The following is an 18,618-nucleotide window of genomic DNA, read 5'->3' on the forward strand; positions in this document are numbered from 1 at the left end:
TTTCGAAGGCATTGGTTCTGGCAGTCTTCTGAGGGGTGGTGGGGATGTCCGGACACCAGGCTTCACGGAGGAGTCAGTGAGGGCCTGGCTGGGTGGGGATGCAGAAGGAGCCCTGATCTGGATGTGCCAGCTGGAAGCTAGCCACACAGATGTTAAGTGCTGACTTTTCAAGAAGTGCTTGGAGTTGGTCCCAGCTCCGTAACTACCAAGCCCATGACCTGGAGCACATCCTTCCATTTTTCTAGACCTGTTTCTCAGATGTTAGTATTTTGTGACTAATAAACGTTTATGTACTCTTTTTTCTGGAAGGCATTTTGTTGAGGAGACATTAGGAAGCAAATATGTGCTGGGAAGAGCATTAGACTTTGCAACCTCATTTGAAGAATCAGGACCAGCCACTCCCATATTTTTTATCCTGTCTCCAGGGGTGGACCCACTGAAGGATGTGGAAAATCAAGGTGAGAAAGCGCCTTCTTGGGGCCAAGGCTGCGCCAGCACCGTGCACTTTTACGCTTTGCATCTGTCGGGTTCTCTATCCCAGACTGAGGGCTCGTTATGCAATACCCAGTATTTGCTAACCATACAGAGATCAGGGTTCTTGCTGAACCCACGCCAGGGACCATTGCTCTGGGCTCTGTGAGGTAGAATCCATAGTAGCAGGCTCATGAGGAGATTCTGTCCCCCCACCACCCACTCCCTTTATTGTAGCTGGAGCATCATTCTGAAATACAAGTGCGACCCTTTCACAGGCTCCCCTGGCCCTCGAAATGAAGCTCAGACTCCTTACGGGGCTTACAGGAAACTCAGTCCTCCAGTTCCTCCCTACTTCTCCAGTCTACTTTACATCATTAATGTCCTATTGCTGCTATAACTAATTACCATAAACTTAGAGGCTTAAGATAACAGTTCTAGAAGTTGAACGAATAAATGGGTTCCCTCTTTTCCTCATAAAGACCATTATGACTCTATTGGGTCTACTCATAATCCAGGATTATCTCCCCACCTCCAAGTCTTTAATTTAATCACACCTATAGAGTCCCTTTGCCATGTAAAGTAACATATATACAGATTCTGGGGGTTAAGACCTGGGCATCTTTGGGGGTTCATTATTCTGCCTACATTTTCCTGCCCTTCTCTTTATATACTCTACACAGCAGCCGTTTAATATCCTAAACATTCTTTCTCCCCTCCAGCATCCCCTTCACCAGGCTAGCTTCTACTCATCCTTTACACACCAATTTCAATGTCTCCACCTCCAGGAAGCCTTACTTGACTTCCAAGGTGCTAGGCTCCCCTCCCATGTGCTCCTAGAGCACCCTTCTTTTTGTGTGTCACATGGTAATTGTCCAGTGACAATTGTGTCTTCCTAGGAGAATGACAGCTCCTTGGGACTAAGTGTCCTCACCAGAATGTCCCCAGTCCCCAGCACTGTGCTTCCCATGTGATGGGCACTCAGTAAATACATATATTAAGTGAAGAATCCCTGGCCGGTTTGGCTCAGTGGATAGAGCGTCGGCCTACAGACTGAAGGGTCCTGGGTTCGATTTCAGTCAAGGGCATATGCCCAAGTTGTGAGCTTGATCCCCAGTAGAGGGCATGCAGGAGGCAGCCGATCAACGATTCTCTCTCATCATTGATGTTTCTATCTCTCCCTCTCCCTTCCTCTCTGAAATCAATAAAAATAAAAATTAAATTAAAAAATAAATGAAGGATGAGCCACTGAATGACCAATTAAGAGTATGAAACTAGCAAAACTACAACAATTTGCAAAGTGAGATAAAGACCTGACAGGTTTTTATAGACCCAGGTCTTCATAGGTAAGAATCCAGACCATGTGATGCAACTCCATGAGCTGTCAGTTGCTCACTATGTAATAAAAGGAGCCACGGATCTGCCTGGTGTACAAGGTAGTTGAGATGAAGCTAACTTGGCCCAAAATGACAGACAGAATCTGTGTAAAGAAAAGAATGATCTTATTCACTAATCTAATGTATATTTTTGTAATATCCTAAAAATTTTAGGTAAAATTTTTAAATATTTTTAAATATCAATAACAAAGAATTTAAAATGAAAAGCAATAATTCCTGGCTTCAACGCTTCCCATGCCCCATTGCCCATCCCAGACACTTCACTTCTGCCCGTTGCTGAATTTAGTCCTCTTGATAGTTACTTCTCTGTTTCCTACTAATCTTTCATCACTATTTTAGAATTCATCCATTTTCAATATCTATTTATTTCCTAATATGAAAAATAAAATGTTAGCTCTTATCACTGCCCACTAAGTTGCTCCTCTTTATCCCCAAATTTTTAATAGCTTTACTGAGATATAATCCCCATGCTATACAATTCACCCATTTAAAGTATACAATTGAAAGTTCAATATTTTCATAGGCTGTGCTACCATCACCATAATCTAATTTTAGAAAATGTTGGTCTTTCCCATAAGTAGCTGTCTCTATTAACAATCATTTCCTATTCCATTCCACCACCTCCCAGACCCAGTCGCCACCAATTTACTTTCTGTCTCTAAAACTTGGCCTATTCTGGGCATTTCCTACAAATGGAGTCATGTATCTATGTGGTCTTTCAGTGTGGCTTCTTCCACGTAGCGTAATGTTTGCAGGATGCATCCGTGGAGTGGCATGAATCAGAACGCCATTCCTTTCTATGGCTGTTGTTCCTGACGCTCACCCTTTTATAGTGTAGTCCTTCTAGTCCCTGGCGGTTTTATTCTTTTCCTGCTGACAAATCTAGTTTCCTCATTTTTTATTCCATAATTTCATTTTGGGAAGCTTTCATATACCCGGTTTATGAGCAATTCCTTACTGTCCTTTGCCCATTGACCTCCATTTACCCCATCATGTGGTCTGAAGCCTTCTGTCATTTCAGGCCAGCTGCCCCCTCCCGAATCCATGTTGGTTATCTGCCTCTGAATACATTATCTCAACCCTGCCCTTGGTTTAATCTTAACTCATATTTCCTTACCAGAGGCCATTTTGCTTTTCATCAGCGAGAGATTGTTTAGCCACCTGTCTCTCTCTCTCTCTCTCTCTCTCTCTCTCTCTCTCTCTCTCTCTCTCTCCTCCCCTGCCTCCTTGGTGGTTTGATATATTTTCTGATGCACCCATTTAGAACAGATACTCTGGTGGTACCCAGGTTTTCGAATCCTGGATCTAATGCCTGAGGGGCTCCTCTTCTCTAGTTTGGAATCCACGTGACTGACTCAGGCGCTTTGCCCTATTGCCCCTGCCCCAGCTTATCAACTAAACTTACTGTCTCTCTGCCTGGACAGTCTGTGTGTCACCACATCACTGTTGTTCTCCAGTTAGACGCTTAGCAAAGGTGGCATCCTTCCCCATCATTGAGTATGTGACTTCTCTTCTTTACTCTACCTTCCTCTATCCCTTTGTTTCATCCTGGCAGTTCTTAATATTGGGCAGGAATTTAGAACCCACAGAAACAAAAATCTGCATATGATTGTGGGGTTTCTCTAAGCCCCTGAAGCTCATCCATTGACACTAATTAGGAATCTATGCTTTTCTAGCACTTCTGTGCCTCTTCGTCTCAACCATTTTTAAGGAAGAGGAAGAGGAGGAGGAAATTTTATTCACTTTTCTTGGCCTTCGTTTAACATGAAACCTATCATCCTCCGTTCCCACTGCTTTCCTTCTTGTCGTCTCACATTAAGCCTTTAACAGTGCTCTAAGTTTATCCTCTTTCTCTGTTTTCTCATTACCTTCTTCCTAAATGAGACACACTTCCTTGTTTGCACAATAATTTTTGCTTGTGCTTCATCTAAAAGCAATCACCCATTGTTTCCAATGACCAGTAATACCTTTTTCCTAGGGTTACTGTGAGGATAAAAATGAAATCTCAGATGTGGAAAGGCTTTGAAATGTTAAAAGCACAGGAGAATAATACTCTAGACATGGAGGCATGGAACAGACTGACATATGTCAGAGGGGGTTGGGAGAGACAGGAAGAAATTAACCAAAGAACTCACATGCATATATGCGTACCAATGGACACAGACAATATTGTGGTGAAGGGGTGGGGTGGGGCAGGGGCTGGGAGGAGGTTAGTAAAGGAGGGTAAAATTTGGGGACATCTGTAATACTGTCAACAATAAAATAAAAAAATTTAAAAAGCACAGTAGCATGCCCAGCCGGTATGGCTCAGTGGTTGAGCGTCAACCTATGAACCAGGAGATCATGATTCAATTCCCAGTCAGGGCACATGCCCGGGTTGCAGCTCAATCCTTGGTGGGGGTCGTGCAGGAGGCAGCCAATCAATGATTCTCTCTCATCATTTATGTTTCTATCTCTCCCTCTGCCTTCCTCTCTGAAATCAATAAAAATATATTTAAAAATAAATAAAGAGCATCGTAGCTTTGTACGGCATTATAATGATGGTGGTGGTTTGTCTGTTCTTTGAGGCAGCTCAGTTTGCTTCTTCTTTTTCAACTATTTGTCATCCTTTCAAAGCATAGCTGCATCTTTGGCCCTCCCGACAGAGGACCTCCCCTTTCTGCCCTTGTACAGGCATCTCCTCTGGCCTTTCTTTCACTGACTCCATCATAATCTTGTTTGGTCTCCATCCTCCTCTGTCCAATTACCTGGCTTCGGCAAAATAAATTTTGTTATTTCCATCTTGTGATCAGAAAGAAGTTGATCTACTGACTTTGCCTTGCACTGTCTCCTTTTCTTCTTCCCAATGTTCTGTCAGAACTATGAGTTCACTTAGGTTATTGTAGGCCTGCTACAAGGAGTGTTCAAAGAAATACTTTTTGTTAGTGTCTTTGCATGCAGATTATCAACATTTTGCTTAAAGTCTCATTTTTGTTGTGCCTGGCCTCATTCTCATTTAAGAGTTCATTGAAAGTTGGTTAGCTTGGAGCAAGTACAGATTTTTTCCTTTTTAATATATTTTTATTGATTTCAGAGAGGAAGGGAGAGAGAGATAGAAATATCAATTGTGAGTGAGAATCATTGATCGGCTGCCTCTTGCATGCCCCACACTGGAGCCTGCAACCCGGGCATGTGCCCTGACTGCGAATAGAACTGTGACCTCCCGGTTCAGAGGTCAATACTCAACCACTGAGCTACACCAGCCAGGTGCAAGAAGTTTTTGGAGTGGTTTCAAGATTGGTGGAGTGTTGCTTTTTGTTGAGAGGGACATGCTTCTCCATGTGCCAGGGAGCAGGAGATTGAACAGAGATAAAGATTAAGAAAAGAAGAAGAGATGAGATTTAGAGAACAATGAGTGATAGGCAGGGGGAGGATACATCTCCCATTGAGATGGGGATGTGCAGGGATAGACACATAACAGGGATGTGCAGAAATGCAGATAAAATAGCAATAAGCTGAAGGAATTTCTACTGACTGGCATATGTTTTCTCAGGGAAGTAGCAAGTAAAGCAAACTGCTGGGCACAGGAAGGAGAAGTTCATTAAGAATTTTAAATAAAGAAGGGAAATGAGGAAAATGTAACTGACTTCTGGAGATGTGGAAAGATTGCCAAGCATTGAGGTAGAGAATCATGAACTTGTGATAGCACCAATTCACCAAATGTATTTTTTTCTCTTATTACTAGTAATATGTAGATTTTTTCCAGAGATGAGATTTTACAAAATTTTCCAGGGTTGAGATTTATCCTTCTCAAAATTTTCCAAAAAATTCAAGAAAGGGGAAGACTTCCAAGCTCATTTGACAAAGCCAGCATTATCCTAATTCCAAAACCAGGTAAAGACACTACAAGGAAAGAAAGTTATAGGCCAATATCTGTCATGAATATAGATGCAAAAATCTCAACAAAATATTAGCAAACCAAATCCAGCAATACATTAAATAGATCACACACATGATCAAGTGGGATTTATTCTGGGATGCAAGGTTGGTACAATATTTGCAAATCAATAAATGTGATACACCACTTAAACAAAACAAACGATAAAAATCATATGGTCTTATCAATAGATGCAGAAAAAGCATTTGACAAAATCCAGTACCCATTTACGATTAAAAAAAAAAACTCTCAGCAAAATGGGAATAGAAAGAACATACCTAACTTATGGTCTTTATTAAAAGACCATATCTGACAAACCCACAGCTAACATCATACTCAATGGGAAAAAATGAAAAGGTTATCCTTAAGACAGGTATGTCCACTTTCACCATGCTTATTCAACAAAGTACTGCAACATCTAGCCACAGCAATCAGACAAGAAGAAATAAAAGGCCTCCAAATCGGAGGGGAAGAAGTAAAACTGTCATTATTTGCAGATGACATGATACTGTATATAGAGAACCCTAAAGACTCCACCAAAAAACTACTAGAACTGATAAATGCAGTAAAGTAGTAAGGTACAAAATAAATATCCAGAAATTGTTTGCAATTTTATACATCAATAATGAACTATCAGAAAGGGAAACTAAGAAAGCATTCCCCTTCACAATTGCATCAAAACTATAAAATAGCTAGGAATAAATTTAACCAAGGATGTAAAAGACCTGTACACAGAAAATTATAAGACACTGAAGAAAGAAATTGAAGAAGGTATAAATAAATGGAAGCATATACTGTGCTCATGGATAGGAAGAATTAACATTTTTAAAACATTCATACTATCCAAAACAATCTATATAGATTCAATGCAATTCCTATTTTTAAAAACAATAATGTATTTCCCAGCACTAACACAAATAATCTAAAAATGTATATGGAATTATAAAAAACCCCAAATAACTACAGCAATCTTGAGAAAAAAAAGAAAGTTGGAGGTATCACACTACCAGATATCAAACTATAGTACAAGGCTATAGTAATCAAAAAAGCATGTCACTGGCATAAAAAACAGACACATAGATCAATAGAATAGAGAGCCCCCAAATCCACACTTATATGGTCAATTAATATGTGACAAAGGAGGCAAGAATATACAGTGGGATAAAGATAGTCTTTTTAATAAATGGTGTTGGGAAAATTGGACAGATACATGCAAAAAATTAAAATTAGACCATCTTCTTACACCATATACAAGAATAAGTTCAAAATGGATTAAAAACTTAAATGTAAGACTTGAAACCATAAAACTCCTAAAAGAAAACATAGACAGTATATCTCTGACTTTTTCTTAATAATATTTTTTGTGATATATCTTCTTGGGAAAGGGAAACAAAAGAAAAAATGAACAAATGGGACTACATCAAACTGGCCTTACTTGCACCACAAAGGAAACCGTTAACAAAATGAAAAGACAACCCACTGACTGAGAGAATATGTTTATTAATGATACATGTGATAAGGCTTAATATCCAAAATTTATAAAGAACTTATAAAACTTAACACCAAAAAACAATCTAATTTTAAAAATGGGCAAAGAATCTGAATAGATACTTCTCCAAAGAAAACATACAGATGGTCAATAGACATATAAAAAGATGCTCAATATCACTAATCATCAGAGAAATGCAAATTAAAACCACAGTGAGATATCACCTCACACTGGTCAGAATGGCTACCATCAATAAATCAACAAACAATAAGTGGTGATGAGAATGTGGAGTAGAGGGAACACTTGTGCACTGTTGGTGGGAATACAGATTAGTGCAGCCACTATGGAGGGTCTTCAAAAAATTAAAAATGCAACTGTCTTATGACCCAACAATTTCTCTTCTAGGTGTATATCTGAGGAAACCCAAACACTAATTCAAAAGAATATATACACCCCTATGTTCATTACAGCATTATTTACAATAGCCAAGACATGGAAGTAACCCAAGTGCCCATCAACAGAGGAGTGGATAAAAAAGCTCTGGTCCATATAACAATAGAATATTACTCAGCAAAAAACAAACAAAACAACAAAAAAAGAAATATTACCATTTGTGACAGCATGGATGGACCTACAGTGCATTATCCTCAGTGAAATAAGGCAGTCAGAGAAAGACAAATACCATATGGTTTTACTTATGTGTAGAATCTAAAGAACAAGATTAACAAACAAAACAGAAATAGACTCATTGACACAGACAACAAAACTAATGATTTCCCAGAGGGGAAGCAGGTTGGGGGACTGGGTGAAAAGGTAAAGGGATTAAGGAGTATAGATTGAGGGGACTCTTTTCCCCCTCCTTACGTGGGAGTCAGTTCTGTAGGACTCTTCCCCCTCCCTACATGGTAGTCAGTTCTGTGGGACTCTTCCTGCTCCCTACGTGGGAGTCTGTACTTGTTCTTCAATAAATCTCCACCTTTGCTATAAAAAAAAAAAAGAAGTATAGATTGATAGTTACCAAATAGTCATGGGATGTAAAGTACAGCTTAGGAAATCTATACTAATAAAAAGGTAATATGCTAATTAGACCGGACGTCTTCCGGATGACCTTCCGGATGTCCTTCCTGACAAAGCCAGGCCTGGATGAAGCTGCCCATGGTCCCAGGTGCCTGCGGCTGCAGCCAACCCGGGAGAAGCCAGGCCTGGGTGAAGCCGCCCATGGTCCCAGGCGCCTGCGGCTGACCAGAGGGATGGAAGCTTGGGTCCTGGGTGCCTACGGCCAACTAGAGGAGGGAAGCCTGGGTCCCAGGTGTAGGGGCCAAGGCAGAGGCGGTTAGGGGTGGTCAGGCTGGCAGGGGAGCAGTTAAGGGTGGTCAGGCCAGCAGGGGAGCAGTTAGGGATGATCAGACAGGCAGGCAGAGGTTGTTAGGGGTGATCAGGCAGGCAGAGGTGGTTAGGCGTGATCAGGCAGGCAAAAGGGTTAGGGGAGATCAGGCAGGCGGGCAGGCAAATGGTTAGGAGTCAGCAGTCCAGGATTGCGAGAGGGATGTCCGAGGGGTCCCAGATTGGAGAGGGCACAAGCTGGGCTGAGGGATTCCACCCCCCTCCCCCCGTGCACGAATTTCATGCACTGGGCGTCTAGTCGTAGCTAATAATAGACAAACATGGTAATTGACCATACCTTTGCTACGCTTCCCATTGGCTAATCAGCGAGATACAAAGATGGCAGTTAATTTGCATACGTAGGCACCAAGCAGCAGAGCAAAGACTGAAGGCGGCTCCGGCTGGAGTGAAGGCCTGGGTCCCGGGTGCCAGAGGAAAACCAGTGCTGGCAGCCAGGTAAGGGAAGGCCTATTGCACAAATCTTTTCATGCAACAGGCCTCTAGTATAGTTAATAATATTGTAATAAATATGTATGGTGCCAGATGGGTACTGGAAATACCAGGGGGAATACCTTTTAAAGTACAGATTGTCTAATAAAACAAATTTAAAGGGAGAGAGAAGTTAAAGGCACTGAAGGTCAGGGCATGGAAGCCATAGCATAAAACAATATGAAGGTGAAACCCCAAGAGAACATGAAACCCTAGAGGGGCTTGCTGATGGCCCGGAAAGGTATTTCAAGAGCCTCAAAGTTGCAGATGGAAGGTCTCTGCAAGGTTGCCTTGGCACATCGCGAGGCTTGAGTGTGCTGCAGTCACATTTAGCTGAATGTTCAGGCCAAATCCCTTCAAATCCCCCCCCTCATCATCTCCAAGATCCATTTCTTTCTCTTCAGCCTCATGTCATGCCTCCAGCTTAGAGTAATGCGAACCGACCCCAGCTGGCCTCGGCAGTGCTGGGCTTTGTCCCCAACAGCCCCTCCGGTCTGTACTTTTCAAACTAATCTTTTTTAAGCCCCTCTTTTCCCATATCCTTCATTTTCTAATAAAGAAAAGAAATAGGCTCTTTTGTAAGTGGAAATGTCAGCAAGGCTATCTCGTAATCCACGCACCTTTCATCCTGGTATTTTCTCTGAACAGGTTGTTTGTATCCCTGGTCCTAAAGCTGACATCAAATCCATTGCCAGCCAGGACTTACAGCCTAAAAGGGTATTTCCTGGGTTTACCGGAGCTGAATCTATAACTATTTCTCACCACAAAAAGTCCTCATCCTGCTCTGCCTCATCCAGCTGAAGAAGAGTCTACATATTTTTTAGCATATAAAAGAAATGTCCAACATTGACAGTTTCCTTTAAATTTTCTAGCACAAGTATATATTGCATATTCAATTTTCATTCCTCTAAACCAGTGGTCAGCAAACTCATTAGTCAACAGAGCCAAATATCAACAGTACAACGATTGAAATTTCTTTTGAGAGCCAAATTTTTTAAACTTAAACTATATAGGTAGGTACATTGTTATTAACTTAATTAGGGTACTCCTAAGGCTTAGGAAGAGCCACACTCAAGGGACCAAAGAGTGCATGTGGCTCGCGAGCTGCAGTTTGCCGACCATGGCTCTAAACCAAAAACAGATTAAGTGCAGATTTTATTACTTTTCTTTTTAAAAATTTCCTGCCTTTCCTCTTGTGTACTTTACCTTCCTAGAAAAATTGCTTAATGACTTATTCATGGTATTATACATTTTTATGATCTTTTTGCCTAAAATATATTATGTAATTTCTCTAAACTTTATAGTGTCAGGCTAATAACTGATGTCCAAGTAAAACTGGCCCATTCTATTACGGCATTTCTTTACGTTGTTTTTCTTGGACTGCAAAAGCGTGGCCTTGCCTCAGTGACGTGGTTGTGATGTTTGTGTTGATGTGGCCGTTCCCTTATTCCACTCCTAACACCAGCAACATCCAACAGGTACATCCACCACAACATCCACCTATGCAGCGAAGCCCCTTCATGTCTTACCTCTTTAACTCATGCAAAATGAGGAGATAAAACTTCTATGTGTGGGGATTAGTAGGGAAGGCAGTTACACAGCGGAAAGTATGGTAAGCCAGAACGACCTGAATTCTGCCCCTGCTGGCCACACATCCCAGGAAAACTCCAGGGAAATATACATTCAGAGGACAAAGCAAGTTAGAGCCACCCACATGCTTGCTACCCTTTGAGCCTTCTCACATCAGCACTCTCCAGGCCAGTGAGCCAAGGCCACGGCCTTCAAATGGAGGCTGTGCAGAAAAGCACCTGCACTGCCATCCATTCTCGGGGATTCAGTGAGGAGGTGGGTGACACATTTAGGTGACGGTGCTTCCTTCTACCTGGGAACTGAAAGCTGGTAGGCGTAGCCCTGCTGGAAGCTGATTCCAGCAGGGCATAATAAAATGCAACAAGTCCTCAAAAGGTTGATGGGCTTCTATATTCAGCAGGGTTGAATCATATTATTGCCTGCTGGAATAGCTGAAAGCATTTCCCCAAACCTGAAAATCTACATGTTATTACCTGCTGCTGGCCAAACAGCTGAACAGCTGTAGGCATTTCCTCAAACCTGAAGAGACATATGATTGCCTGCTGCCAGACAGCCGAGGGCAGTTCCCTCCAACCTGACAATGCCTACTGTATACCAAACCTTAACCTTTGATATGTATATCTGCTTTGCTTTAGGGCAATTTGTGTTAATAAAAAAGCTAGGGGTCCAGAGGTTCAGAGAGAACTTGGTTACTGAAGCTAGGTCTCCTCTGGCTCCCCAAAATGCCTTCCAAATTTATATTTCATGTCTAGTCTCTTTATTAATTTACTCGCAACCCCTTCTCCAGATTCCTGAACCCTTCAGGGGTTCTCAACCTGTGGGTTGTGATCCCTGAAAATACATCCTGCATATCAGATATTTACATTACGATTCATAACAGTAGCAAAATTACAGTTATGAAGTAGCAACGAAAATAATTTTATGATTGGGGGTCACCACAACATGAGGAGCTGTATTAAAGGGTCTCGGCATTAGGAAGGTTGAGAGCCACTGTATGATGCTGAGAAACACCCGGCATAGCCCTCAGTGAAGGAAAGGATCAGCCTATGAGGCCGGGGCCAGGCACACCTGCGTGTGGGGAGTGATGTGGAGGTGTGGCTCCCAGGTGAACATGACACAGCATGGATCATCAGACACAGATATGGTAATGACAACTCCACACTCCTTCTAGGTAAAAAACTCGGATACACCTTCAACAATCGGAACTTTCACAACGTATCTTTGGGGCAAGGACAGGAGGTGGTGGCTGAGGCCGCGCTGGATCTCGCTGCGAAGAAAGGTCACTGGGTCATTTTGCAGGTACGTGCCCCCTGATCAGGGTCCTTCTTGAACCCCTACCCGTCTGGACCTCACATCACAGTCTCTGGGCATCTCTTTCCTCTCTTCTCTCACCCGCCTTTCCTTCCACACCCGTGCCCCCTTCACTCACTTCCTAATCGCCTCTCCAATTCTTCTCTCTCGTGTGTGCTCTTCCTTACCCCATGCCCAGTCATTTTTCTCTGACAATTGTTCTCCATGTTTCCACCTGCTGTCGCCACTGTCTGGTTACAATTTCTCTGCTCACAAAAGGAAGCCGGTCCCCACCTCCATGCTCGGGGAGTTGGCACTCGGTTGAAGGCCATGCAGGGATTTTTGTAGCTCCTGATCTCCTCCCGTGCATTCCATGGAACTTCCTTGATGTCTTTTTCTGTCGTGTTGTGTGTTTTACGTTCTTTGTTACATGAATGACCAGAACATTACATGTGTAACTAGAACTTAGCCTCCTCGTTGAGAGTTCACTTAAGGTTTGGAAACCTGGACCCACTACTAGTAATTCCACTAAACGCTGACAAGAAATAAAGGCCGCCCTCTCCTCTCACGGCCTGGCCTCTTATTCCTTTGTTATTCGGCTCCTATGGATGCTGGGGCTGGGGCCACCCCAGGGCCTCGCTCTTTTTCTCCGGTAACAACCTATAGCCGCCTCTGTTAGAGCGCCCCTGGCTACGTTGCAATGATTCAATGTATGGGTATGTCCTTCCCTACATTTCTTTTTTTTTTTTTTATTGCTTAAAGTATTACAAAGGGTATTACATATGTGTCCTTTTTTTTTTCCCCCGCCCTTGACAATCTCCTGGCCTCCCCTACCCCCCAGTGTCTTATGTCCATTGGTTATGCTTATATGCATGCATACAAGTCCTTCGGTTGATCTCTTACCCCCCTCCCTTCTGCCCCCCAACCCTCCCCAGCCTTCCCGCTGTAGTTTGACAATCTGTTTGAGGTAGTCTTCCCTATGTTTCTTGAGAGAAAGATGTTTCTTATTTACCTTTTAGCCCCCAGCACATTACTGTGAACATAGTAGACACTCAACAAAAGCACTCAATGAAGAAATCAATGAAAGAAAAAATAAATGAAAAAGCCAGGCACTCTCATCCTGCCCTGGCTTCGCCTGCCAAGAACTTCCCGTCTCCTCACCATTCACTGCCCTGCATCTTCCTGCTGGGTCTTCATCCTCAAAGATCCTGTTATTGATCCAGAGCCTAGCAACTGAGGGACCAGCCATTCCCTGGACTCTTTCCCTAGAAACAGTGGGCTTCCCAGGGGGAAAGATGCCAGCAGCTACTCCCTCCCACATGGGTCAGCCTGGTGCCAAAGAGACACCCTTCCCGGCCCTGGTGCCCTGGGAACCCAGCCCTCTGCCAACGAACAGGGAGTTTCCTCCCCAGAACCCACCGGCTGCCCAGGCCCCACATCTTGTGCTGATGTGCTTTCTGAGAGCAAAGGTTAAACTCCAAAGTCAAAGCTCCTGAAGAAGGAACACTCCCTGGTCGCTGGCTCTTCCTGGCTGACAGAACCCTTGCTCTCTGGGCAGCCGCTAACGTTTCCACTCCAAAAGAGAGAGTACAAATGAAATTTTAATTGAACATATTTTCAGGTCACCAACCTTTCGAATCTATTACCTTTGGTTATTTGTAGCAACTCTGTGAAATACGTGAAATAAATATTGTTGTTAGTTCATTTTTTTTGGAAGAGGCAGCAAGAGACCAGATTGCTGTGGCCCAAGTACTGAGCTCAGTGCCACCCTGTCCACTGCGGCTCTGTGAGCAGGCTCCGAATACCTGGTGAGGAGCTTGGATTAGCCATCATAGTGAAACCTCCAGCGATGAAGCAAAGTCACTGTTTTTACTACTAAAGTGAAGGGTGCTGCATTCTGCAAGTAGAACTAAGAAATAAGTGTAGGTTTAGAGAGAGACAGATAGGAGTCACAATGGGAGGAGGCGAGGCGCACACAGACATGACAGAGGCTGGGAGTAGGGAGCCTCTGTGAGCAGCAGTGACAGGTAGGAAGGTGAGTTTGCTAACAATTAGCAGAGCGGTTTGGAGAGAAGGAGGAGTCAGGAAAGCTAGCTAGGAGGAGTTTAAATCATTGCTTTTCACATTTTATCACACATACAGGTTGCTGGAGAATCTTATTAAAATGTGCTGATGCAGTAAGTCTGGGTGGGGCCTCAGCATCTGCATTTCTAACTAGCCCCTTGGTAATGCCCATGTTGATGGTCCGTGGGCCTCACTTTAGAACAGGAGTGGGGAACCATTTTTCTGCAAAGGGATATTTGGATATTTATAACATCACTAGAGGCCCAGTGCACGATATTCATGCACTGGGTAGGGGGGTCCCTCAGCCCAGCTTGCGCCTCTCATATTCTGGGACCCCTCAAGAGATGTCTGCCAGCCATGAGCCAGGCTTCTGGCTGAGCGAGCGGTGCTCCCACTGTGGGAGCACACTGACCATCAGAGGGAAGCTCCCGTATTGAGTGTCTGCCCCCTGGTGGTCAGTGCACATCATAGCGACCGGTCGTTCCGTGGTTCAATCAATTTGCATATTAGCCTTTTATTATATAAGATTCTCAGGCCATACAAAATTATCAACTTAAAAATTATCCTGTTATATTTGGTTAAACATTTAATTAACTCCCCCCTAATGCCTTGGCAGGGCCAGACCAAATGATTTTGTGAGCCTTATACAACCCACGGGCAGACACTTCCCACCCCTGCTTTAGGGCATTAGGAGTTCAGTGATCCAGGAGTCAGATAGCAGGTCTGGACTTGTAACTTAGTCATGTGTTAGACTCTTGAAGGGTGGCCCTGACCAGCAGCATCAGCATCACCTGGGAACTTATTAGAGATGCAAATCCTTGGGCCCCACACTAGACCTACTGAATCGGAAACTCAGGGGAAAGGGGCAAGCAGGGAGGAGAAGTGTCCAAGAATCTTTGTTTCAACAATCCCTCCAGGGGATTCTGATGCTGAGTCCAGTTTGAGAACACTGTGCTAGAGAGACAGGATATCAAGGGCAAAGGTTCCATTGCAGAATGCCAGGAGGCCCCCAGAACTGGGAATGCCAACACTCATACTGCAGGTGATGTATTTGAAACTAAGGTCAGGTCCCCCTCTAGCTGCCTTCCTATAACTGTTTACTTCTAACAGAACTAAGCAAACGCCTATGTTTGGGGGGTCCATCCTTCCCACCAGAACATCCACCTGGTTGCCAAGTGGCTCAGCACCCTGGAGAAGAAGCTGGAGGAGCTCAGTGCAAGCAGCCACCCGGAGTTCAGAGTCTTCATCAGTGCAGAGCCTGCGCCCTCCCCTGAGGGCCACGTCATCCCCCAGGGCATCCTGGAGAACTCCATCAAAATCACCAATGAGCCTCCCACGGGCATGCATGCCAACCTGCACAAGGCCCTGGACAACTTCACTCAGGTATGGCCCTGGGAGGGAGGGGGGACGAGCACCCACCTCACAAAGAGCCGATTCAACTGGGTGGGAGAAGAGCATGCAGCTGGGGGTGCAGTCGGGGACCGGCTGGGCTATGGAGCAATGTCCAATGTGGGCAAAATGCGCTCCCTTTGAGGTTGACCTCCACCCTGTGCCTACTCAGTAAAACCTAGCTCTCAATTCCCAGGTACACCTGGGTGGACCAAGCTTGGGGGTCTTTCTTTGGCAAGAGGTTTGGGGGCACTTGTGCAAGTCCACATGTTCGCTAAATATTCCAAGACAGAAAGTGGCAGGTTGCTATAACCTAACTGATGTGATATACAGGTCACACACTTGTTGCTAAGCATACGCTCTTCAAGCAGGAGGTTGACAGGTTCAGATGATGACAGTTGAAATCTGCATGCATCTTGAGTATCAAGGCTTCAAAAAACCCTGTGTCAGCCCTAGCTGGTTTGGCTCAGTGGATAGAGCATTGGTCTGTGGAATGAAGGGTCTCGAGTTCAATTCCAATCAAGGGCACATGCCCAGGTTGCAGGCTCGATCCCCAGTAGGGGGCGTGCAGGAGGCAGCCAATCAATGATTCTCTTTCATCATTGATGTTTCTAGCTCTCTCTCCCTCTCCCTTCCTCTCTGAAATCAATAAAAATATATTTTTTAAAAAACCCTGTGTCATTGTCAGGTAGTGGGATCTAGACTTGGAATGTAATCATGTGTTAGACTATTGAAGTGTGACCTACAGAACAGCAGCATCAACTTGTTATAAATGCAAATTCTCAGGCCCCCACTTAGGCCTCCTGAGTCAGAAAATTTGGGTGGGACCCAGGCATCTGTGTTCTAACAAGCTCTCCGGGGATTCTATTGCACAACTTTGAGAACACGGTATTACAATGAGATTAAGAATATCTAGGCAAAGTTTCAAATGCTGGCTACTATGGTACTGGAATTTGCGTGACTGGGAATTCTAAGACTCGTGTTGTGGAGTGTTTATTAAAAGCCGAGGCCGACCCCATGGGTGGCTCACTCCATATGTAAAGTAGCCCTTGCAAAGTCCACGCTCAGGCCTCTTTCATCCTCTCAGGAAGGCACCCTTTCTTCTGCTTCTACTTTGGAGAGTTCCACCTTCCTGGGAAGGGGGGTGGGACCATGGAAGCCACCTTAAAGTCCAGTCTCAAGGGGTGGTTCTGGGAAGGCTTCCCTCTCTGAGGTCATAGTAGCATCAATGGGTCTCTACTCATGGGACCCAGGCGAAAGCTCACGCAAGTCCCTGTTGGGTCATCTCTGTAACTTGAAACAGACCATCCGAGAGGACGTCTGTTCTAGCCCAACACAAACCAGCAGGTCCAGGGGCCCTCGGGGAGGGGCCTGGTTTAATGCAAAATAAGATGAAGACCACTTGGCAGTCAGAGACTCAGATTATACTGTGACCGTGTCCCTCCTGGTGTCTGAACCCAGCAGTCCAGCCTTGCGAAGAAGCTGCCATGAAAACCTGAGAAGTGAAACTTGTCCAGTTTCCTCCTCTTTCATTCACCTTCTCAGCCCAACTCCGAAACCCACACAAAATTTGGAACAGGAATGGGGGGACGTGACCAGGAGACCAGGACGATTAACTTGCTGTTTTGTTAAAAAATGTGTGCCCATTGCAATCTGGGCAGAAAGTAGTTTGTTCTCTTGGCAGGGGCATTTTTTCTTTTTCTTATTTTTCCTAAATAGGCCTTGACTAAACTCCTAGATACTCTGTATCAGAGGTCAAAACTTCTAAATGTTCTAGAGTTATACTCCACATTGGGGACATAAACACCCTTATTTGGGAATCCACAGCCCTCTGTATAGGCAGCTGCAGCTGCCTCCAGGCAAAGACACTCTGCCCTGAATGGCCCTGGGCTGCACAGCAAGGTGAATACACAAGATGCCACTCAACTATGCACTTCCAAGTGGTTAGGACAGTAAAGTTTATGGATATTTAATCACAACTTTTAAAATCAGCCCTAGCCGGTTTGGGTCAGTGGATAGAGCACCAGCTGGCAGACTGATGGGTCCCGGGTTTGATTCCAGTTAAGGACTTGTACTTTGGTGGCAGGCTCCTCCCTGACCCGGGCCCTGGTCGGGTCACGTGCAGGAGGCAACCAATCGATGTGTTTCTCTCACATCAATGTTTCTGTCTTTCCCTGTCTCTTCTACTCTCTCTAAAAATCAATGAAAAAATATCCTCGGGTGATATTAATTATTTATAAATAAATAAGTACAGTTAGAAGTTAGAAACAAAATAAAAGGCACAGGATGCAGTCAGCTGGCTGTTGAGGGATACAGGGGCCGACCCTTCGCAGTTTCTCCACCTTGAGGGTCTTGGACAGAGCTGGAGGACAGAGCTGGAGGAGTGCCGTATCTCCTAATAATTACTGTTAAAATAGTGGGGCTCCTTGGGGGTTTGTCTGTTCATCGTCTGCTCCCGTGGCCCTGTTGTGGGTTGACCTCCCTGCAAGCCCCGTGTCAGTTTGGTTATCAGGCAAGTTATCAGGCAACTGGGACATCATCCCCGAGAGATGCGGGCTTTCCCTGCTCGTTCTGTCCCTGCCCCACTGGCTTTGGGACCATTCATAACTATCTTCATATTAACGTATTCTGAGGAAGAGGGATAGGTTTATGGTGATAGTCATTGTTCAAACGAATTTTAATTGTGCCCTTCTGCCCTTCCAGTGCCCTGGGGCAGCGGCCCAGGCAGCCCCACCCCACCCCACCCCACCCCCACCCCCACTTTATTTCTGCTTCCTGGGAACTTGCTGTTTGGGTTGATCATTTTGTCCTGACGTTTGCGTGGCCACTGTCAACCAGTTTCAGCTTTTCCTGTGCGGTTTCTTGTCTCTGGACCTAGGCACTTCTCAGCAGGACCGATTGTTTCAAAGGTGCCAGAAGCACCGGAGGACGCACTCTGCACGCCACCGAGAGCGGCCCTGTCTAGAAAGCAGTTAATACAGTTTTGTTTGCAGGAAGCAGTTCCTTTGTCCTCTGAACCACCTCTGACCTTTCACATCTATATCTTCGTGACAAAACGGTTCTCAATCTCAGACCCCGAAAGAGAGACTGAGATTGTGTCATGGGTTTTCCATGGAAAAACCTGCCAGAAGCTTAGCCTG

General features: G+C 44.5%; 1 protein-coding gene across 1 annotated transcript in view; it reads left to right on the plus strand.

The window, feature by feature from the left end:
• The window catches only part of LOC102438052 (dynein heavy chain 9, axonemal-like), a 63,972-nt gene that overhangs the window by 20,964 nt on the left and 24,390 nt on the right, over nt 1–18,618 (plus strand). The window contains exons 6-8 of the mRNA XM_023743861.1: nt 310–458; nt 11,907–12,034; nt 15,245–15,472. Of these exons, the coding sequence (XP_023599629.1) occupies nt 310–458; nt 11,907–12,034; nt 15,245–15,472 (505 nt within the window). The remainder of the gene's footprint in view (nt 1–309; nt 459–11,906; nt 12,035–15,244; nt 15,473–18,618) is intronic.

Source organism: Myotis lucifugus, unplaced genomic scaffold (assembly GCF_000147115.1).
Source record: "Myotis lucifugus unplaced genomic scaffold, Myoluc2.0 scaffold_416, whole genome shotgun sequence".
In the NCBI taxonomy this organism is placed as follows: domain Eukaryota; kingdom Metazoa; phylum Chordata; class Mammalia; order Chiroptera; family Vespertilionidae; genus Myotis; species Myotis lucifugus.